Genomic DNA, 23,359 nt, shown 5'->3' on the forward strand with positions numbered 1-23,359 from the left:
TAAAACTCCAGGTATTCCTTTCACAGGCTAGAAAACTCTCTAGCCTAGGTTCAGCCCTTCTCCCCTGTGACGGTGCCCCCCATAAGGTTTTATGGAAATATGCTTATGAATATATATGACAACTGGAATATGTTCTATGCTACATATGCCACGTAACATATCTATGTAAAGGTTATGATCTACTGAATCTATTAATCCTATTTGTATGTATTATTTTTTTATTTGAAGTTACGAATATTGGCCGTGTACTGGCTTGATTTCTAAATAACCTTAGTTGAGCATTTGGTCAGTTCCTGGAGAAAGGAATTCGCAAAGTTAAGTGCCCAATCAAGAAGCATTTAAGGAACAATGTATCTTGGAATGCTCCAATCCACATAAGAAGTCTTCCTGGAGACATTCAAGATACCATGTGGGCAATGGCTTGTGTGTGTAAAAACCATGAGTCATGCATGGACATGTGACTTGCCCAGGTGACTCCAGAACTCCATCTTGGAGCTGAACTTTGCATACGAGAGAAGAGGGGGTCTCCTCCCACAAGAGAAAGTCTATTTAAGCCAGTGGGCGACCCCTCCATTTTGTCTTCAGCTGGCTAAAGAGAGCCTCTCCACCCCTATGAAAGAAACTGGAACAAAGGGCAATAACTACAGGGGGTGTGAGTGATTGCTGGACCCAGACTAGAAGGAGATCAGTCTGTAAAAGGAAGCTTACTAGAACAGGTGAGGTTTTGTCTGTATTCAGTTTTATTAGACATAGACTTGCAGGTTTTATTTTATTTTGGTTGGTGATTCACTTTGTTTGGTCTGTTACTACTTGGAACCACTTAAATCCTACTTTCTGTATTTAATAAAATAACTTCTTACTTATTAATTAACCCAGAGTATGTATTAATACTTGCCGGGGGGGGGGGGAAGGGCGGAGACAGCTGTGCATATCTCTCTATCAGTGTTATAGAGGGCAAACCATTTATGAGTTTACCCTGTATAAGCTTTATACAGGGTAAAACGGATTTATTTAGGGTTTGGACCCCATTGGGAGTTGGACATCTGAGTGTTAAAGACAGGAACACTTCCGTAAGCTGCTTTCAGTTAAGCCTACAGCTGTTAAGGGACGTGGTTCAGACCTGGGTCTGGGTTTGCAGCAGGCTCAAACCAGACAGGGCACTGAAGTCCTAAGCTAACAGGGCAGGAAAGCAGGGGCAGAAGTAGTCTTGGCACATCAGGTGGCAGCTCTCAGGGGGTTTCTGTGATCCAACCTGTCACATCCCCCAATTTAGTGTTTTTTTCTTAGGTATTTACAGCAGTAATCTTGGGCGGGGAGTCAGTGAAGAACGACTCATGATGATGTCACTCCCCTGCCTTAAATAGTTTTAGCATATGGCAGGAACCCTTTGTCTCCCGGTTTGATTCCCACACCTGGTCAGTGGAAAAACACTAGTATTCTGATGGAGTCCAGTACCAGGTGACTTGGTCACATGCCTCTGTAAGGCCATAGCAGCCATGAGAGAGACTGTTTGTAACATCCTCAGGAAGGCTTCCCGCTGGGAGATTGGCATCTTCAAAGTCCTATTGTTTTCCTTAATGGCCCTTCCCAACCAGCCATCTAGACTGATGCATTCTGTCTAGTGGGCATTCCCCAGCTGTAAACACATTTGTAATGGATGCATAGACAGTATTCCTAACTTCAGATATCCAAATACTACATGCATACAAGTAGAATAATCATATTCCGTAAATCATAACCTTTCCAATGATATCTCACATGCCTTATCTTGCACATCATAATTAGGTCATACTCATAATATTACTACTATGAAGAATATGGGGCATAATGCCACAACTGCATCTTCACAAGCAGGGATGCACTAGCCTCTTCCTAAAGGCTCATTTAGGGAACACAGAGCTGCAATTATTGCCTCCACTGTGCAGTGCCATTATGGTGCTTTAGGGCACAGGGAGTCTTGTATGTGCCCTCTGCCCCTTGCTGAATTTCATCCCAAAGGATTACAACAATAGTGCATGGGGAGACTAGACTGTACAGTAAGTCGAAATTCAGATTCCAAGCCCAGAGGGGCTCACTGTGATCATCTAGGCGGACCTCCTGTGTAACACAGGTCATGCGAATTCCCTGAATGAATACCCGTTTGAATTAGAGCATGCTTTTAGAAGAATATCCACTCTTGATTTTAAACCTTTCCAACGATAGAGAATCCACCACAACCCTCGGTAAGTTGTTCCAAAAGTAAATTTACCCTGTTAAAATTTTGCACCTTATTTGAATTTGTCTAGCTTCAACTTCCAGCCATTGGATTTTGTTGAAGCTTTGTCTTTGAGACTAAAGAGCCTGATTATCAAATTTCTGTTGCCCATGTATTCACTTATAAACTGTGATCGTCACCACTTAACCTAACCTTTACTTTTAACAGTTTGAGCCCCTTAATTCTCTCACTAAAAGGCATGTTTTCCAATCCTGTAACCATTCTTGTAGATCTTCTACAAGATCGTCTCCAATTTTTCAACATCTTTCTTGAACCGTGGACACTAGAACCAGACACAGTATTTCAGTAGTGGTCATACCAGAGCCAAATACAGAGATAAAATAACTTCTCTACTACTCAACATTCCCATTTATATACTGGAGGATCACATTAGCCAGGGTCACACTGAGAGCTCATGTTCAGCTGATTATTCACCATGACCCCCAACTCCTTTTCAGAGTCACTACTTCCCAGGATAGTCTCCTACATCCTGTAAGTAGGGCCTACATTCTTTGTTCCTAGAAGTATGACTTTACATTTGGCCACATGAAAACACATATCGTTTGCTTGTGCCCTGTTACTAAGTGATCCAGGTCATTCTGTATCAGTGACTTGCCCTCTTCATTATTTACCACTTGTGCAAATTAGGTCTGCAAATTGTACCGGTGATGCTTTATGTTTTCTTCTGGGTCATTGATAAAAAAGTTAAACATGGGCCCAAGAACTGATCAAGACAGGACATCACTAGGAACACACCCAATCGATAAGTTCCCATTTACAATTACACTAAGACCTATCAGCCAGATTTTAGTTCATTTAATGTGTGCCATATTGACTTTCCGTTGTTCTAATTTCTTAATCAAAATGAAGTGCAGTACAAAGTATGTTACAGAAACACTATTACCTTTATTAAACAAGCTTATGTAATCAAAACAGATTAAGTTAATTCCATTATTTTGCCCTAGATTGATGTCAGGCTGATAGGCCTATACTTACCCATGTTGTCTCATTTGCTTTTTTAAAATATTGGCATAACATTAGCTTTCTTCCTCTCCTTTTGAGCTTACCCTGTGTTCTAAGACTTATTGAAAATAAACATTAATGGTGCAGAAAGCTCATTGGCCAGCTCTTTTAAACTCTTGGATGTAAATTATCTGGACATGCTGATTTAAAAATGTCTAGCTTTAGCAGCTGTATCTGTGAGAGAGGTGCAAATATGGAATTACAAGAATCAGGGCCCTTCCTCTGAGAAAGAGCACTATGTATAAAAAAAGATTCTTAAAACTGCCCTTTGGTACAGAAAATATTGAGTAATTATTTGAAGTAAGTATTAAATGGATGACCTTATCTTGAAAAAGAGGCTTGGTACATTACTAAGCAACTAAAAGGGACATCAACTTGATGTCTAGTTAACATTAGAACAAGTCAGAAGTAGTTGCAGGAACACCTACCCTTGAATTTTTTGTGGGTTCACAATCACATTTTCTTGATATAAAAAAAAGTTTCTCTCGCAAGACCCACACAAATAGGGAAAACTGATAAGGAAACAGCAAATCCGGCTCGACACAACATACCATCAAATACACAAAGTAAACAAATTAAGAGAATTTTTTCTCTAACCTCTCCTGTATAGTAATCTCAGCTGTGGACATGACATTTTCAGATAGCATTTCCATTAGGTATCATGGGGGATTGTGGTGGTTATAATTAGCAGTAAAACAACAACACTGTTTCCCATTGTTCAGGCTGCAGCTATCTCGCAATCACCACACCAAAGAGGGATCTTGTGGCTATTAAACAATTTAGCTCAAACATGCTTGGTCTACTTAAGTTTGTCTTGGAGGTTGACTAGTTCATAGCTGCTTTCCAACGTGTGGGTCAAATTATGCTCTCAAAACATCCCATTGAAGGCCAATGAGCCACATTTTGTCAGAAGGGGACTGAGAATTAGTAGCATTATTTCCCTCATCTTCTGACTACAAAGGATTTCTCTGCTGTGTGATGTCCATGGTTTCAGGTGAGGTGAGAGAGGCTGGTAATGGCCTGAGGAGAGACATCACCTGCACTATCATCCCCCTCCAAACCTTCACTGACATCCCCACGTAAATTAATCCTGCCAATCACTTTCCCTTCTTGCATACTGAAGTCCTCCTCGCTTAGGGAGATTTGGAAGCATGGACAGGAGGCGAACCAAAAGGAGCACAGCTTGTGAAGCAGCCCTGCTATTATGGACAAGGGAGCTTCTGCTGTCACACAATGAATTCCTCAGCCCTGTTGATGCTCCAAGATACACAGGATTGTCCTGGAGATTCTTGGACACCTGTGAATTACAAAGGTGGTGCCTGCTATGAAGGGTGAACAAATCTCCTTTCCCTCTACTGGGATGGTGCAAAGCAATCCCCACAAGTTGAAATTCAGATTCATGGCCCTTCTGTAGCTTTCTTGTACATAGGGCATGATCTGCCCCCCGCCTCCCTTTTTAAAAAAAAATTCTCTAACTTAATCTAAGCACAGTGTTGGTCTGTATGTACTACAGGGTCTTGGGGGGGCAGGGGTAGGGGCCAAAACTCTAGGGAATTTATGAATGCACTATTTGTCCAGTAGTAAAAATGAATGCAGCATCTTTGTAAAATGCGTCATTTTAATTCCACCATACTGTAGCTGTCCTTTAGAAGTTTGCATAGCAGTTTCAGCAGAGCTGCATGGTTCACATGAACCAATCTACTCTTTAGAACGTTCAACCAATTAGATTACTATCTCAATCTAAGCATATTTAAATTATAGCTTAAAACTTTCCTCCTTATATAAATCACTAATCTTATTATCACACAGCGTACAGTTAAACAAGAGGTACTGTAGCAGCAACCACGGTGCTCAGTTATTAGAGGCGGCATTCTTCTCTTCTTTTGTGTCATTCTCCAGGTTCCCACAGTTTTATCCGCCAGCCTTTTACAATTTGCTCATTTCCTGATCTCTCTCTTAAAGTCCGTTTCCTGTGTTCCTGCAGATACTAATTTTCTTCTGAAAATTAGAGTTTTAACTCATATTCCCTTTGCTTGAAGCCCAGGTTTCGAACAAAAGTGAGTTAGCGATACTTTTCAGCACATTAACAAACTTGGATAATTTTGTTCGCTATTTTTTGTAAATATTTGATGATTTGTTTTTTAAACTGTATTTGCATCTCTGTATCATCTTTGCTACTGTCTCCTATAACAATGCTATCTAAAGGTAGATTTCCAGATCATTGCTATCAATGTCATTAGGTGGTTATTGTTCACAACTTTAAAAGCACGATACAATTCATTTGCCATTACTAAAATATAAATGAGCTAAAGTGTTCATATGTACTTCATACAGAACCACATACAAAAATCATCTTGTCAAACAAATGGGGAAGAGCAACTGTATGAAGACAAAGATTAAAATGATTCTTTGCTATTGGACTGCCCTATTAATTTAGGGTCCAGTCTGACTCCTTGACTTCATTATAGGAGTAAGATCAGGCACTTTATGTGGGCCTGTAAGTTTGTGTGTGTTGATGGACCGCTGGTGCCTGCACAGAACCACACTGAAGTTGGTGGCGTTCTGCATACGAACAGGGCTTGTCCATACCAGCTTGCAGCATTGGATCTTTATTTTGTAAAAGTTAAAAATAGCAGGAAGATGTGTGTGGGGTAGAGATGGAGGGGTGGAATCAGACTTTAAAGTGTATTCTTTCAAATAGTATCTAAGACTAAAAACGTTACAGCAAACAAGATAAATTATAATTTTAATTGAAATAAATTGATGTTTTCCCCCAAAACAGGAACTTAAATACGAATATATTCATTAAAAATACTACCTTTTTTTTTTCCTTTACAATATATTAACATCACTTTTGATAGCGGTCTTTTTTGTTCAAATGCAAAAATTCTTCACAGGGAAATTAGAAAAATAATGTTCTGTACACTACAGGTGCTGGGGCTTTGGAATTCCAGATGTAATAATCTGAGGAAATCAATTCCCGGGCTAAAAAAGATAGACAAAATAAACATTAAATGGTGTCTTGCATTAAGATATGACTTTATTCAATTTAAGAAAATATTGATCCATTCTTACTAATTGACAGAAAAAGTGTAATACCCAAAAAGTGTAATACCCACTCTTTAAATTGTAATACCCAAATTATTATTTGGGAATTGTTTCTGAAGAGGAGATATTTAAAGTCTCAGCTTCAATTACCTCTACTAATACATTGGTCACAAGCTTATAATTCAAACAGAGGCTAACTCAAAAGCAGGCGTATGGTTTGGATTTTGTTTAGTGAATATAAACTGTGTATTCAATATAAATATATATGGCATGACAACTAACTACTGTGATGAATGGTTTGGCACCGCTTGAGTTCTCATGAGGAATTTCTGGGCTTCTGCTGAGGTACTTGGAACAAGTTACAAAATAAAGAAGCAGCAAATAAAACAGTGACTTTATTAGCCACCACTGCCTACTCACATTTAATGAGTGTCTAATATTTGCCCAACAGTGGTACTTTTTTGGTGAAGACCCAAGGACCTTAAGTGTTCAAGCACATCGGAAAAAGAATGGCCCACTGTTAATTGGGGATGACAGCACTTTCTTACATCACAGATTTGCAGTGAGGATAAATATATTAAAGAATATTAAAGACTGTAGGCACTTGGATACTTTGATAATGGGGGCCATATAAATATTTAAAATATAGAGATTACCCACTTATGCCACGTGAATATTGTTCCTCTTCTATAACCCTTTTTTATTAGGTACATGTTATAAGAGAATCTTAAAAAAGACATAATTTAAGCTGAAGCTAGAATACAGTAGCTATTCTACCTGGAGTACATAATTCAGTTTCCAAGTGTAGTTCATAATGGTTTATCTTGTCAGAAAGACTGCACTATTTATTGTAAGAGCGGGTGTGATATTTCTAGTTACCGTGTCACTAGATCTTTACATTCTTGTCAGACTCAGTCACATCATTTGATTAAAAAGGTACTTTCAAACTTTTTTTTTTTTTAAAAGAGATACATGTTTTTTGCTTTAGTGATTTTTACACTGAAATTCACTAACTTTGAAAATAATATTTAATAAAATCAACAAAAATAATCTAATTTTAAAACTCAGCCAATTATTTGTACTTCACAACTCCACTTTACCGTTTCAACTAAATATTCAATAATTTTGAACAACTCACATGTACTTATTTTTGGTTTTCCTGTTGAAAAGACCTGAACAGAATGCTGATCTGCATAACATCCAGTAAGTGTGTAGTCTGGGATCCTAAAATAAAGCTACAAAAATATGGAGAAAACATGATCAGATGCATATTTTTATTCTTACTTCAGAAATGCTGGTAATCTAAATTATGCCACTCTTGGTGTGCAAAGACATAAAATTGATAGGAAGGAGCATCCTAGAGAAAATAGAGAACAAAGATACTGATTGTGTGTGATACAAATCAATGTAGTTTCATAGCCAATTTTAATTAATAAAAAGTGATTACTAACTCTCATAAAGACTACAACTCACTTTTACATATGCAGTACTCCCAGTGCAAATTGGATCAACTGGTTGCTCTTTGCTCATAGAACGAAAAGTCACAGTTCCAGTAAGAGAAATTTCTAATGATTTGGGAAACTTTTGTCCTAGAAACAAAAACTGCCTCAGTAAAAAAATTAGATAAACAAATGTACACAAAAAATGACTGTGGAAAAAAGAACGATGTATTTTATTCAGCTTACCTATGACCCAAACCAATAAGCTTTTCTCTCGAGATACATCTAGCTGGCCATAACTAACTTTGTACTCCAAATGAGCGACTGGACCCCTATTGTAGAAAAGGGAGTAAAATGTCATTGGAACGAACACCAGACAACTATTTATTGACAGGTATTTTATTGAATAAAGCAAGAAATGTATTAAAACGAATGTCACTATTTATGTGTGCACAGAGAAATCACACTGAACGGAACATACTGCTATCTTGTGGAAAGAAATTACAGCCAAGGGGGATCATTACTGTTTTAACGTATTAACTGCAGTAGAGCTTTTGGTGATTTTATTTCATTTATTTCCTTGACAGCATTTTACCACTGCTATGATCAATGTCAGCAGCTTTGTAGAATTTCAGTTATAATTTAATGATAATTATATGACAATACACTCATACCAATCGTCAGGCTTAATAAAACTGTATTTTAATTTTAAATAACTATATTTGGATAAGAAGAAAAGGAGTACTTGTGATAAACACCCATTTTTTCATGGTCTGTGTGTATAAAACATCCTCACTGCATTTTCCACTTTATGCATCCGAAGAAGTGAGCTGTAGCTCACAAAAGCTTATGCTCAAATAAATTGGTTAGTTTCTAAGGTGCCACAACTACTCCTTTTCTTTTTGCGAATACAGACTAACACGGCTGCTACTCTGAAACCTATATTTGGATAAGCTGATTTTTGACAATGATTAGAAGTTTTTACATTTGGGAGATCCTGGTTTGGAAGCAACCTCAAGACTTACACCACCAGGTCGGTGGTGGCTAAATTTGACACAAAGAATGGTAGAGGGAAATAGGATATTCAGTGAAAGTGATCCAAGTTATCCTTTCAGAGTAGTAGCATAAATCTGGTTGGAGAAAGCATCTGTCCTGACTGTTGGCATCGCTGATAAAAGAAAAAAGGATACCAGAATCAGGATCCAGTTGAATATCCTGAGTATCTCATTTGAGTTTGAATACTTTTTAGGTGATTTCTTGACTTTCAATGACAGCAGCCTTGGACATATGCTTGAGGGGGAACAAAACCTGATATGTTGATCCATGAGAGCCCATTCTAAGAAGCCTACTAGGGAGGTGAAGAAAATTATTTAGGATTTCTTTACTCTTACCTGTTAAAGAAAGGTATACGAGCTTCACAGTACTCAAAAGCATTTTTTACACTTTCATGAAGTTTTAAATTAACTGTTAATTTTAATTGCAATTCTTCTTCCTTCAGCTGGTAAAATCCCAAAATTGGTGGTACAGGCACCTGAAAAGAGTAGACTAATTTTAGGAATAATTCAGCAATACCTCCAAGAAGTTAGTTATACTCTTTAATAATAAGTAATTTAATAGTTGATTAATTTATGTTGAAAACTATATATTTTTAATGACCCTGCAAGCCAGGCTCTTCAGGTCACTTATGCTACATAGATTTGTGGTGTGCTAGGAACAGTTCCTGGCACCTTATCTTTGCTCTGCTGTGTCAGAATAAAGCTTGCTAATCTCTGAGGAAGCTCATTTAAACTCTCTCTCTCTCTCTCTCTCTCAAAAAAAAAAGATTTTCTCCCTCCTTCCCACCCACTTGAAAGACTGGTAAGTTATATCCATCAGGAAATGTAGTTACCTGGGAAGTATAGTAGCACAAATTGAATAAGTCAGAAGGAGGAGTGAAAGGAAGTTTATATGGCCCGCTAAATGCAGAATCATCCATGACATCAACGCTACAGGAAGTAAGAATTGCAGAGTCAAGAGAAGTCACACAGGGATGCACAAGGATATCCTGGAGTGGAGAGCCATTGGCAGGGAGGTTCAAGCTGACAGTCACATTTGATGTAGCTCCTTCTAAATCACACTTGAACACAAAATGTCAGGAAATTACTCAATAGTATTTCTAAAATCAGAACTAGACATTTGAAAATAAAACAAAAACTAAACGATCCCACTAAAGAATTTTAAATGGGCTCGCACGTGAATGATAGATATACTTTCAAACCCATGTATTTTCCCCAGTTTTTAACCTTCTGATATCCTAAGGAGCATTAACACAGAATCTTTTATAGAACAGTCTTTTAATTAATAAGCACTCCTTGGTAAAAGACGCAACTGAACCAAGCACATGCAGTAACATTATTAAGAATTTGATAGACATATTCAACAATGGTCTGTCCAATTAATTCAGTTATTCATATATCTGTTTAATAGATTCAAACATGCTATTAATGTCCACTGAGATACCATGTCAGCTTTCTCACAGTGATGACCTGCAGTGCTATCCACTGTCTAGTCACTTGGTGCACCAGCTCAGCAGTGCGTGATTATACCAATACTTTCTCTTTATGGCTGGCTATCTACTCTGCAAAGTGACCCAGAAACCTACTCCACTGAGCACAAGAATCTCTCACCAAGATAATCCCCACCAGCACAACTGGTGGGAAATAACCCAGAGTCTTCAAGAACAGTAGACTTTGGTCAACTTCCCTATGATGAGCATGCTGCCACTTATTGCTAATAATTAAATTACCATGATGCACATTATCAGAATTTCTTTTCTCCTTATCAAACAATAGCAGCTAAAGAAAATGGTTAGTTATAATAATGTCACACACTTCTCCAGCACAATTTATGATAAAGAAGAGAAACCTTAAATCATTTGATACAGCTACTGGATTCACTATTAAAGATACAAATATTAGCATGTTTCATAAAAATATTATTGATCTACTTAACCAATTTGCTTCCTCATTTTTACTAATGAAAATGAACACCTGAAACACACACAGAGGCTATTTAAAACAATTATAACCCTGTTTTCTTTCATAAGAATCTATGTTCTTAAATTTATCCACATTAGGAATTAGAAATAGCATGTGTGGATGCATGATTTTGTTTTAATAGAAGAAAGCAAGATATAAAATTAAAAACTTTCATTTACTTGAAACCCACCAAGCAATTTTTAAAGCGCTAATGCAAAGACACTTTTAACATTCATTTAAGAATTTTGGTTTTGGTGATCATTACTAAACAAGACATTTATTAGATGGCTGGGGTAAACTTAGCACTGTAATTGTCATTTTTCATTCCCTGTCCTTAAATGCAAACACTTACTATTTCATTTAAAATAATAAGAACATTGTAAAATACTTTGGTATGGATGATGATAGAGAGGAGTGTTGGTTTTATTTCCCATAAATAGCTAGTGAAAAAAATGTGTGAAGAATGCAAGAAAATAACAGTAAAGCAACATTTTTTATTCTGATTTAGCTCACTAATCTAATAAATATCCTCTGGTACACATTTAGGCATAAAAGCTATTTCGTTCGATTGCCCCATATGCCAAGGTAAAATGAACTGAAATTTTACTTTTCCTAGTCCGCTCATATGCTAAACAGGTTAGTCAGATTTGTACTAGAAATATCCTCACCTTACAAGTCACAGTTCCATAAACCTGCCACATATCTGCAACATCCGTTTTGTCATATTGCATAGACTTGACTTTTTCAGTGATACAAACATTAACCTGAGGTTTGCCTTTGTATGTGCTAATTCTCCAAATTGGTTGTTTCTGCGTGTGGTTTGTAGAAACATGAATGTTATCTAATAAGCCATTCAAGTCTGTATCTAATGGGGTGCCATATGGACAGGCCTGCATGAGCAAACTTGGAAGTTGGCCCACTTTTGCACTCATCTCAGCTTCATTCTTCTGACTGGAGTTAATGAAGACCAGCAATCCTGACAAGAGAGCGAAGGCTTGTGAGATTCCACTAATGCTAATGAGGGGTGGGCGTGGCTTCAAGAATTGCTCAACTAGGGGAAGACAAACATATATCAAACCACTCTTCTGAAAGGCAAGGACAGGCCAGAGGTCCCCTCCTCCTGTTGGAAGCGCATACACAGAAGTCTTGTTGATTCGAGAACAGCTATCTCGATATTCCACAAAGTTCTTGTCTGGATCTGTCAGCTTAAGTTCAAAAAGCAATGCTTTAAGAAAAACACTGTCCTCTGGTACAGTCACATAGCTTGCTCCATTGAAGGCTTTTGCTCGTTTTTCAACAGTGGGGTAATGCCTGTAATACACAAGCAGAAATTCATTTGCATTACTCATCTTACCCCGCCCATAATACAAAACACACACATTTCCTGATATTGTCTGAGCTATACTTTGTCTTTTCTAATTATCCAAATGCAGAAATTCCGCTGCTGCTCTGAGAGGGAGTATTACAAAGAACTATGGAAGATGGATATAGTCAGGGTTGAGGTTCAGTCAAATATAAAAGCACGGACAGAACATTTGAAGGCCCTCATCCTGCAAATTATGTTGTGCTCATGGACCCCTATGGCACCCTAATGAAGCATGTGGGTGAATGAGTCTGCCCACCTGGAGCAACTTGCAAATCAGAGCCTAAATCACTGCTAATAATAAATAAGATTTTTAGCAACAAGTGGATTTTTATTGGAAAGTTTGAGCAAAAGTACTCACCCATTTTTGAATAAAGATATGTATCTTTTTCTGTTATAAAAAGATGCAGACTATTTAAAATAAAACAAGCATAAACAACACCTGTGCAACGGAACTTTAAAAGTTGAAACTTTCCAGGAAGCTAGGTCTCATTCACTGAGGACTGGTTTCCAGGAAAAATGAAAAATAAGTTTTGTATTTGTGCAATACAACATTTCTGCTACCTTTAGTGTTATTATAATAATATTTATAAGACTATAGAAGAACATAAATACATAATATCAATGTTAGTTACATACATATAATAGGTTTCAGAGTAACAGTCGTGTTAGTCTGTATTCGCAAAAAGAAAAGGAGGACTTGTGGCACGTTAGAGACTAACCAATTTATTTGAGCATCAGCTTTCGTGAGTTACAGCTCACTTCATCGGATGCATACTATGAAGTGAGCTGTAGCTCACGAAAGCTTATGCTCAAATAAATTGGTTAGTCTCTAAGGTGCCACAAGTTCTCCTTTTCTTTGTACATACAATACTTAGTTCTGCCTTGAGTGCAGGGGACTGGACTAGATGACCTCTCGAGGTCACTTCCAGTTCTATGAATCTATGTAGTTTTGCATTGCTATTCCACCGTGGACTTCCATAATTCTGTAATTCCAAAACTGAATAGGCAAGAGCTTACATCATAAAATCTGTAGAGTGGTGATTACTTAAATTAATCTAATATTAAGGTTAGTGAGCAACCTTTACTTTAATATACAAAGGTCTTACAATAAAAAAGTCCATTTTTTTCAACAGGAGTTGGATTTGTGTGTGGGTAAAATTGGATTCTAAACTGTATGTACAGTATGTGTAATTTAAGACTACAGTAACTACTTAATATATACATCTCTTGACTGTTTAAAAGTTATAATCTTAATGTTACATCAGAAATTTTAAAATATATAAAATTTTTATTTTGTATAAATGTTCTTTACATATTTGTCTCTGATTTTCTAGTGAGAGAATTTGAGAAAAATCAAGCCAGCTATTTTATGCTACACCTGGTAATTTATCCTCAAACAATATTAATTTATTTATTTGTTGGGGGGAGAAATCCCTATTTTCTTCTTAGGCTAATTTATATCTACCAGGAACAACTGAAGATTTGACTTTTTAACAGTTGACAAAAGAGGAAGAGTGTTGTCACTGGTTTACTCCCTCCCCTAATCATCCTGAAATGGATTCCTATTTGGGCCACAGCATGTTTGCTGGTGTTGCTCTTAGACCCACCTAAAAGACCCTTTTAAGCAATAGTGGAGCAAAAGTTATATTTTTATATATATATATATATATATATATATATATATATATATATATGAATGAATTTTTAAAACAAACTATTTACATGACTCTACAGAAATTAAAAAGATAGGATGAGTCTCTCAGTCCTTTTGCACTTCATTTTATCTGTGCCTTCCATGTGTTCTGCTCCCTTTGACTCCTTGTTCCTCTGGTCATAGTTCTTTAGTTTGAGGGTTCTTCTCCCATTGGCTGGCAAACAGCTCCAGTCCCTTTTGGTTCCTCTCTTGGCAGAAGCCCTCATTGGCGGCAGCTACGCTGGCTTCTCCTGGTTGTTTTCAACTGGTTTTTACAAGCATCTAGGCCTTTGTAGTGAAGAGCCTGGATAAGAAAGCATAACAAAAAAAGAAGCCAGAACTGTGTGATTTACACATGGACCACACGAAAAAATTTGAGAATCATCTCTCCAAGTGGTCTCATATACATGATGAAGAGTAGGGGGCATGGATCTGTTTCACAGCTTGAATTTTTCTCAGGACTTGTGAAACATAATTAAATAGGAGGGGACCAAGTTCTGCCTTGGGGATTAACTCTTGTTTTTGGCTGTTTTTTTGAAAATATGGTACGAAAAAATGCTTGGGGTGTAAAGTTTTGCATCACTAATATCCTAGTCTTCTGCCAGCACACTTCATCTGCTTGAAGTTTGTCAGCAAACCACAGTGATCTCATTCTATGCATGCAGAGGAGAGGCTTGGATTCAAAGCACTGATGGTGGTGACCATCAGATGATTATATTGCTTTATTGACTTGCTGGTCTCTTAGCCTTGTGGTTTTCCCTTCAAGGATACACTGACAATTTCATGAATTTAAAAGTTTCCACTGGTGAATCAGCTGTGGTGGTGCACCTATCTTTATAAGATAGTATGAATGCTCTGATCTTTGCCTGGATGTGAATGTGATCAGACCAAGAGAGTGGAATGTTTGTGATGTCTCCAATGTCCTTGCTTATGCTGAACATCAGATCTAGCGTGCATCCAGCTGAGTGCATGAGTCTGGAGATGACTTTTCTGAAACCCAGACGAGATAGGAGACTGGATGTTAAGACATTCTCTATATTATCTATGTTGAAGTTAAGGTCACTGATGATGATGAACTTGGGTATTCCAACACAACTATGCGCAACAGGTTTATTAGTTCCCCTAGAAAACTGACAGGATCTTTGTCTGGACATCACTAGAAGTCTAAGGTGCTCTTTGTCCTCTTCCATGTAGTTCACTGAGAAACATTAAAGTGTTTTTGTGGAAAGAATAGTCTACTGAATAGGGCACTGGACTAGGATTCAGGAAACCTGAGTTCTATTTCCTGGTTCTTCAATTATCTCTGTTTACTCTCTCACCATTTGTCCAGCTTGTCTGTTTAGACTGTAAGGTTTTCAGGGCAGGGACTGTTTCTTACTATGTGTTTGTAAAATAGAGCCCCAATCTTGGCTGAGACCTCTAAATACTACTCTAATACATATAAGAGGAGGAATTTCTAGGGTAGAGCAGTCTTCATCTGAGGTTGGAGGTGAGACTACTTTCTTTTTGTCTTGTTCTGGATTCTCTCTTGATTGTGTTGAATTGAGAATAAGATTGCAGTCCTCCACTTTTACCCCTTCTTCAGGCCCCACAATTTTTTCCTGTCTCAAATATGTCCAGGTTCCCTTCTCTCATTCTCTAGAGAACAACAATCCTCTAGAATCATACAGATTACTCTCAAACAGGCAGGAGACTTCCCACGAAAACACAACTGGCTTTTCTAGTCAGAAGCCTTTCTGCTCTGTGCTTTCAGTTCTAAAGGAGTAAGAGTCCTAAATAAATAAATTCTTCCTGGAAAATGCCTGTTTAGTGCCCAAAGAACTCTCTATATGAAGGTTACAATCAACTTGGGCAAAAATCACACTTCTGGCTGAAAATACTTTACCTACTCTCCAGTTACAAACAGAAGAGTACTAAAACTCAAAAGAAGTTAAAATGTTTTTCTACATTTTCAGTTGTTTCTGTTGATCATTTGACAACGTTTTGTAGAGTCACCTTCATGGTTTTCTGTGTGCCACCAGATACTGTAGTTTTTTCTCTTAATGAAAAGACTCTCATTAACATCAGAGGAACAGAAAAAACACCACCACCACCATTTGTTAAAAAGGAATTTAAATAGTATGGGTTATTTTACTGCTCTCTCAGATATTGGAAATTTTAAAAATTATTTTCTAAAATTAAAAAGACACTGTCAACTTGAAGTACAATATTAATGAAAAAGGATTTAATTGGCATCATGCAGTTTAAACCCAATATGGAGATTAGTTTTGTTTGTTTATTGTGCAGAAGCAGTCGAAACGTTCCATATATCATCATTCAAGCTGCTATGAAAATACTGATGTTCTTACATTACAAATTGGTAATTTTTTTGGTAAGAGTTACTATTCAAAAATAAAGCAAATGCAATAAAATTATAACAAAAGAATAAATAAGCAATCACAGCCCAGAAATATCAAATATATTTTCACTAGTGTAATAATACCAAAATCTTACTGACAAAACTGTATCCAACCACATCACTATATTTCCACTATATTTCATCTAGTTATTCACTTTTTAGCCCCGTCCTCATACTTACCAAGCTTTACTATGGCATTTGATCAGTCATGTAAGTTGTTTAATGCTTTGTATACTCTTCTGCAATTAATATTAGTCTTTAAATAATGCAAAGAACCCAACATAAACAAAAATTTGAATCTCAGTTTCTCACTATATTGTGCCAAATAGTGGGTAATGTTATGCATATGTACTGAATTACCAAGCTTCAGGTTAAGGATGGAGTGGGAGTCTCAGTTTAGCACTACATTGCTTTTGTCCGTTCAAATCAGCCCCATATAATTTGAGCAGTTATTTGAGTTTCCATACGCTTCTGAAAAAAGTACCAGCTTTCTTCCCAAATGAAAATAGATTTTTTTAAAAAATAAATCCTTATCTCTGTTCCTAGTAGCATTTGACATTTAAAAAAATTATTTCATTTTGTTATAATCCATGGACCCAGCCCTGCAACAAGCACTGCATGGGCAGACACATGCACCAGCATGGCGCTCCAGTGAAATCACAGTGAGGCTCTGGGAAAGCACAAGGGTCCGGCCTGCACATATTAGACTGTAGAACTAGGACCTAAATGACCTTTCAGCATTTCTCTCTTCCTTATGTGAGGATGGATTTGAAGGGCAGTGCATATGTGTTACAGTTATTCTCTAGAGAGGATGGAGGATTTTGCTGTGTGTTTCAGTGGGTCTGTCTTCACTAGAATATGTTAGAACTTAACCCTGCGGAGTCATGATAAATAATGCAAAGTCCTGTCTAACATTGTAATCAGTGTAAACTGAGCCAAATCACATTTACTATTGAGCCACTGGTCATGGGCATCCCTATTAGGGCCATGATCAGTACACAGGACATTAAACACTATTTGTCCCTGTCTATGCTGACTGCAAAGTCATGTTCAACATTGCGACAGTTAATGTGCCTCTTCTAGGTCACATACGAACATGACCTGATTTTCTGATGAAGCAAAGCCCACTGAGAGATATTTACTAGCCCTGTCAAGGTTCCCTGACACAATGAGATTCACAATGATTAAAGTTATTGGGTCTATCATAATCTGAGAGTAGCAATTTTAGTAAAACAGTATTTACACAAAATCACTCGATGACCTGGCTCGATTTTTATTTTTTGTTTTGTTTTGCCAGGTCTGCATGAGCCACCCTCAGGCACACACTTTAAGCAGTGGAGACTCAGATTAACATAGATTCAGGCAGGTGGTAGGCAGCGTTACCTGGAGAACATCACGGCTCCACAGGCCCCTTGCTCGTAGCTGATGAGCCACAGTCCCCTCAGGGCCATCACAGACAGCGAGCTGACCAGGACCACTGCACTTCAGTTCACCATGATGGGCAGTTACCTGAGGTGCCCAGCATCCCAGGCCTACTGCCAGCCCAGGGCATTATTTAACAGTGAAATTCCTGCCTGTGCCCCCTAACAAGTCCCCGTCCCCCCAGCCCCTCCTTCCTCAGCAACAGGCACCCCCACAAGCCACCCAGGGGAAAGCCCCTTGGCTGGAAAATACCCCCCCCAAAGCAGAAGCTTCCCCCCCCCAATCTCTGACCCCTCCCCACCCAGACCAGGAACACCCTCTTCCTCTGCCCCCCAGTAAGAGCCTACGGACCCAAACCGGGAGCCCTTCCCCTGGCCTCTGCCAAGCCCCAGCCCCCCAAGTCAGAGCAGGCACCTGCCCAGCCCCCCAAAACAGAGCAGCCCCCGCCCCAAGAGGGAGCAGGCCCCTTCCCCTGGCCTCTGCCCAGCCGCAGCCCCCCAAGCCAGAGCAGGCCCCGGGGCACCCCCACCCCACTGCCGCTCTCTGCCCGGCGGAAGGACCGACTGAGGCGCCGCCCGGCGATGGCGGAGCGCGAATCTGGGGGCGGGACGTTCCCGCCCTTCCGGGCCGGGCGCTGCGCACCGCGCGGGCTGCGGCTCCTCTGCGCAGGCCAGGCCCGTTTCCGGCGGGCGGGGGCGGTGCCGCGGCGCGGGCCTGTCAGGGGCACAATGGGCGGCGGCGGCGGCGGGGCGTGAGGGGCTCGGCGGGGCGGAGCTCGGGGCTGCTGCTGCCGCCGCCACAGACACAAACACAGACATGGCCGCCACTGCCGAGCTCTTCGAGGTGGGTCGGGGCGGCCCTGGGTGAGGGGCGGCCCTGGGCGGGTGGAGGGGGGGTTCTCTGCGGCCTAGGGCTGGAGGGGCAGTGGGGCCGGGGAAGGAGGGTGTCCTCTGGGGCTGCAGGGGGAGTGGGGCTGGGGGTTTTCTGGGGCCGGGAAAGGGGGTCGGGCTGGGGGTCCTCTGGGGCTGGGGGTTTTCTGGGGCCGGGAAAGGGGGTCGGGCCGGGATTCCTCTGGGGCCGGGAAGGGGTGGGGTCCTGGGGATGATGTGAGGCTCAACAGGTTGCCAGGCAGCGGGGGGGGGGGGGGGGGGGGGAGGTCACGCTGAGGTCCGTTTGGTGTCTGATCTGAGGTGAAGCAGAGGGCACAGTGGGTGGGATTGCCTCTCCCACAATTAGTGTTCCCTCCCCTGGGGCTCAGCCCCACGGGCGGCGGGCGCTAGAATAGATGGGTGCCGCAGCCCTCAGGAGAGGAGTGGTGGCAAAAGCCGAGACACCTGAGACCCTGGGGGCTGGTTTCCTTCTGTGCTGGTCCCTGGCGTAGCTGGTTGCTGGAGGAACGGAGATGTCCAGTGTTGTGAGCTCAGCCTAAACTCAGTTCTGTCTTGGCTGTCAAAAGTAAATTCTCCTGTCCCACTCTAAACAGCATGCAGCTTTCGACTTCATACACAGGTGACGGAATGGGAAACAACATAGAAATGAAAAAAGAAAAGGAGTACTTGTGGCACCTTAGAGACTAACCAATTAGCTCACGAAAGCTCATGCTCAAATAAATTGGTTAGTCTCTAAGGTGCCACAAGTCCTCCTGTTCTTTTTGCGAATACAGACTAACACGGCTGCTACTATAGAAATGAAAGCAGACCTTGAGCAAGGGTTGCTGTGCTGGGAGAAGAATAGATATAAAAGGATGGGGAAATGGATAGAAAGGAAAAATAGAAGTGGCTGTGTTGGGTTCAGTGCAGTGAGGGCCCCAACAAAGAAATTCCTGTTGTGTCTTCTTTTATACTTGGATTGTAAACTTTTTGGGGCCAGGCATTGTCTCTTTGCTATTTATTTGTATAGCACTTAGTACTGGGGTCCAAGACTAGGGCTTCTAGGTGCTATAAATAATATAACTTTTTCATGGTGTGAGGACCGTTGTAGTAGCGATATTGTTCTTATGACCATCTCCATTTGCCATTGCATGGAGGCAAGTCAGCATCAAGTACCCAGCACTTGCTTCACACATCACCTGGAAATGTTCCGTGGACCAATTTGGGAACATTTGCATTAACCCTGGCCCTGGGAATAGTTATTCTGCTACTGTATTTGAGTCAGATACATTGTGAATCATATTTGTGACTGATCCATGTTATAACACTTTTTTCTGGCTTGTATCAAAAGAAAAAAGCAATGTTGAAACACTGTGTTATAACTACATTAAGGAGCCATATATTCGCACCCTTTAGTTTATAATTGTGTCTGGAAAAATACGTTTGCCCCTCAGCCTGAAGACAACATTAATTTAGTTAAAGTTAGGAATAATTAAAAAAGGGATAGAAAATAAGATGGAGAATATCTTATTGCCCTTATATAAATCCCTGGTACACTCACATCTTGAATACTGCATACAGATGTGGTCTCCTCATCTCATAAAAGATATACTGGCATTAGAAAAGGTTCAGAGAAGGGCAACTGAAATGTTTAGGGGTTTGGAACGGGTCCCATATGAGGAAAGATTAGAGAGACTAGGATTTTTCAATTTGGAAAAGTGGAGACTAAGAGGGGATATGATAGAGGTATATAAAATAATGAGTGGTGTGGAGAAAGTGAATAAGGAAAAATATTTACTTGTTCCCATAATATAAGAACTAGGGGCCACCAAATGAAATTAATGGACAGCAGGTTTAAAACACATAAAAGGAAGTTCTTCTTCACACAGCGCACAGTCAACCTGTGGTACTCCTTGCCTGAGGGGGTTGTGAAGGCTAGGACTATAACAGAGTTTAAAAGAGAACTAGATAAATTCATGGAGGTTAAGTCCATTAATGGCTATTAGCCAGGATGGGTAAGGAATGGTGTTCCTAGCCTCTGTTTGTCAGAGAGTGGAGATGGACGGCAGGAGAGAGATCACTTGATCATTGCCAATTAGGTCAGGGGTGGGCAAACTATGGCCTGCGGGCCACATCCGGCCCGCGGGACCATCCTGCCCGGTCCCTGAGGGTAGGCTTGGGAGTCTCAGGAGGCCTGTCAGGGGGTGGGGATAGGGGTCAGCGGACAGGGAGCACGGTGGGGTTGGATAGGGTGTGGGGTCCCGGGGGGTGGTTAGGGGTGGAGGTCCCGGGGCGGGGCAGTCAGGGTAGAAGGAGCAGGGTGGGTTGGATGGGTTGCGGGTTCTGACGGGGGCAGTCAGGGGGTGGGAAGTCGGAGTGGGCGGATGGGGGTGGGGGCCAGGCTGTTTGGGGAGGCACAGCTTTCCCTACCTGGCTCTCCATACCGTTTCGCAACCCTGATGTGGCCCTCGGGCCAAAAAGTTTGCCCACCCCGTGTTAGGTTCGCTCCCTCTGGGGCACCTGGCATTGGCCACTGTCGGCAGACAGGATACTGGGCTGGATGGACCTTTGGTCTGACCCAGTACGGCCGTTCTTATGTTAACATGGTTGCATTTTGCAGTGTAGCTGTTGGATATGTATAAAACACTAGGTCTTTTCTGCGTTACCAAATGGAATTTATTGTAACATGACAAAATATGGTTTGCAGTGGTGGTTTAGCTGCGTTGGTCCAAGGATATTAGAGAGCCAAGATGGGTGAGGTAATGTCTTTTATTGGACCAACTTCTATTGGTGAGAGAGACAAGCTTTCGAGCAACAAAGCACTCCTCTTCACGTGTAGGGAAGGTACTCAGAGTGTCACAGCTAAATACAAGGTGGAGCAGATTGTTTAGTATAAGCAGCTAACACATATTGTCAGAGACCATTCAAGGGGAAATGGCCTGTTAATACGCCTACAATCATAGGACAAAAAAGGGGTGGTTAGATTATTGTAATAAGCCATAAATCCAGCATCTTTAATGGGTTCATGATTTTTAGTATCTTGCAAAGTTAAGCTCCCAGGCTCATCTTTTGAAGGTGTTGTGTAGGTTTTCTTTGAGGATGAGGACTCAGAGGTCAGCTATGGAATGATGGTTTTGTGAAAAGTGTTCACCCATGGGTGACTTATTTATCTTTTATCATTTTTCTGTGCGAGTTAATTTGAGAGTGTAGTTATTGTCTGGTTTCACCCACATAGTTGTTATTGAGACATTTAGTGCACTGGATGAACTACTCCACATGTTGTGATAGGCATCTTGAAAGATATCTTGTGGGGGATATTGATCATCATAGCAATGGAGAGATGTTTTCAGGTTTTGCATCTGTTCTGGCAGGGTCTGGTGCTGCTTTGAGTTGGTCCTGTGGGGAGGTTGCTTCTGATGATGAGCTTGGAGAGGCTGAGGGGTTGTTTGAAGGCCAGAAGAGTGGGTTGGAGAAAATTTCTTTCAAGATGTGGTCCCCACTGAGTATAGGTTGTAACTGTTTAATGATACCCCATATGGGTTGCAGTGTGAGGTGTAGGTGACAACTAGGTGTGTGCAGTTGGAGTGGTTCTCTGTAGGTCATCTGTCCAGAAGATGAAAATATCATTGATGTATCTCAGGCATATCATTGCTTTTGTGGTATATTTGGCTACAAATTCTTCCTCAAAGTGGTCCATGAAGAGGATGGCATATTGGGGAGCCATCCTAGTATCCATGGCTGTTCCCATGGTTTGGTCAAAGTGTCGTTGAACGTAAAATTGTTATGTGTGAGGATGAAATGGATGAGTTTGGTGGTGTGTTTGGAGTGGTTATCTGAGTGTTGTCCATTGTCTTGTAGATATTTGAGGCAGGCAGCAATGCCGTCATTATGAGGGGGAATGGTGTGTAGGGAGGTGACATCCATGGTGCAAGGACGATGATTTGAGGGAAATTATGAATGTTGTGGAGTTTCTGGAGGAAGTCAGTTGTGTCTTGGAGGATCCTGGCCCTTTGTGCGGTGAGTAGTTTGAGGATGGTTTCTGAGTCCTGATCATCTGCCAATAAAAGTGCCATCACCAGATAAGATGGATCTGCCTAGGTTCCTTTGTTTGTGTATCTTGGGAAGCATGTGGAGGGTCCCTCAGGTGGCTTCATGGGAAATGAAGTTGTAGAGTTTCTCCTGGAGTTGTTTGTGGAAGGACTTGGTGATATCCTTAAGTTCCTGTGTAAATTGTGGTATGGGGTGTTCTTTGACTTCTTTATAGTAGGTGGTGTCAGAGAGTTGTTGTTTTGTCTTGTTAACGTAATCTCATCATGGTTGAGAACTGACATGTCTCCCCTTTGTCTGCTGGTTTGATCACTGATGATTTCAGGGACTGTGTAGCTGTCCTCTCAGTGGTAGAGAGATTGTGGTGGATGTAAAGTTTACGGATTTCACAGTCAATTTTCCTAAAGCAATCAATGTAATGATAAAGTGTGTGATTTCATCACTGTGGGGTATCCAGTCAGATGATTCTTTTTTCTCATGACTGTTGGTGGAGATGTTAGTTGTGGGTTGTCCCTTTGTTGTGAAATAATTAGTTGAGGATGGGTCTGCAAAATAATTCTTCTAATTTTCCATGTTAGTATGGTATCAGTTTCTATGGTGCGGCAGAAGTTCTGCTCCTTGGAGACTAAAGATAATTCAGCTCGGGTTAGGGATGGTCTTGATAAATGATGATGATGGGGTGTTGGGGTTCTGTGGGGTTGTGGAGTTGTTTTAGTTGGTTTTGCTTTTTGTTTTGGTGTTGGATGGCTGTCATCAGGTTTTCTGATAGGTGTTTTAGTTTTT

At 40.5% G+C, this 23,359-nt stretch overlaps 2 protein-coding genes across 2 annotated transcripts in view; one reads left to right on the forward strand and one right to left on the reverse strand.

Annotated features, from left to right (window-relative positions):
• Window positions 1–3,140: 3,140 nt before the first annotated feature.
• Window positions 3,141–17,833, reverse strand: AP5M1 (adaptor related protein complex 5 subunit mu 1). The gene is made up of 9 exons (XM_084631363.1): window positions 17,622–17,833; window positions 11,450–12,092; window positions 9,653–9,880; window positions 9,156–9,295; window positions 8,011–8,096; window positions 7,799–7,914; window positions 7,464–7,560; window positions 6,096–6,262; window positions 3,141–4,574 (listed from the first exon to the last, which is right to left on the reverse strand). Exons 1-8 carry the CDS (start codon window positions 17,687–17,689, stop codon window positions 6,180–6,182), a joined length of 1,461 nt encoding a protein of 486 aa, XP_084487489.1. The 5' UTR covers window positions 17,690–17,833; the 3' UTR covers window positions 3,141–4,574; window positions 6,096–6,179.
• Window positions 17,834–18,159: 326 nt separating this feature from the next.
• Window positions 18,160–23,359, forward strand: part of EXOC5 (exocyst complex component 5) — a 46,580-nt gene continuing 41,380 nt past the window's right edge. Inside the window, exon 1 of the mRNA XM_084630813.1 lies at window positions 18,160–18,503. Coding sequence (XP_084486939.1) covers window positions 18,477–18,503 — 27 coding nt within the window. The 5' untranslated portion in view covers window positions 18,160–18,476. The remainder of the gene's footprint in view (window positions 18,504–23,359) is intronic.

Source organism: Lepidochelys olivacea (genome assembly GCF_965140295.1).
Source record: "Lepidochelys olivacea isolate rLepOli2 genome assembly, chromosome: 6".
NCBI lineage: Eukaryota > Metazoa > Chordata > Testudines > Cheloniidae > Lepidochelys > Lepidochelys olivacea.

Bases quoted from the DNA above. Each gene is read 5' to 3' on its own strand.
- AP5M1 (XM_084631363.1), bottom strand. From the start codon at position 17,689: ATGGCCCTGAGGGGACTGTGGCTCATCAGCTACGAGCAAGGGGCCTGT. The intron at 8,097-9,155 runs GTAAGAGTAAAG...TTTCTACAATAG, and splicing joins CGTATACCTTTCTTTAACAG to GGGTCCAGTCGCTCATTTGG. The intron at 7,561-7,798 runs GTGAGTTGTAGT...ATATTTTTGTAG, and splicing joins GGAGTACTGCATATGTAAAA to CTTTATTTTAGGATCCCAGA.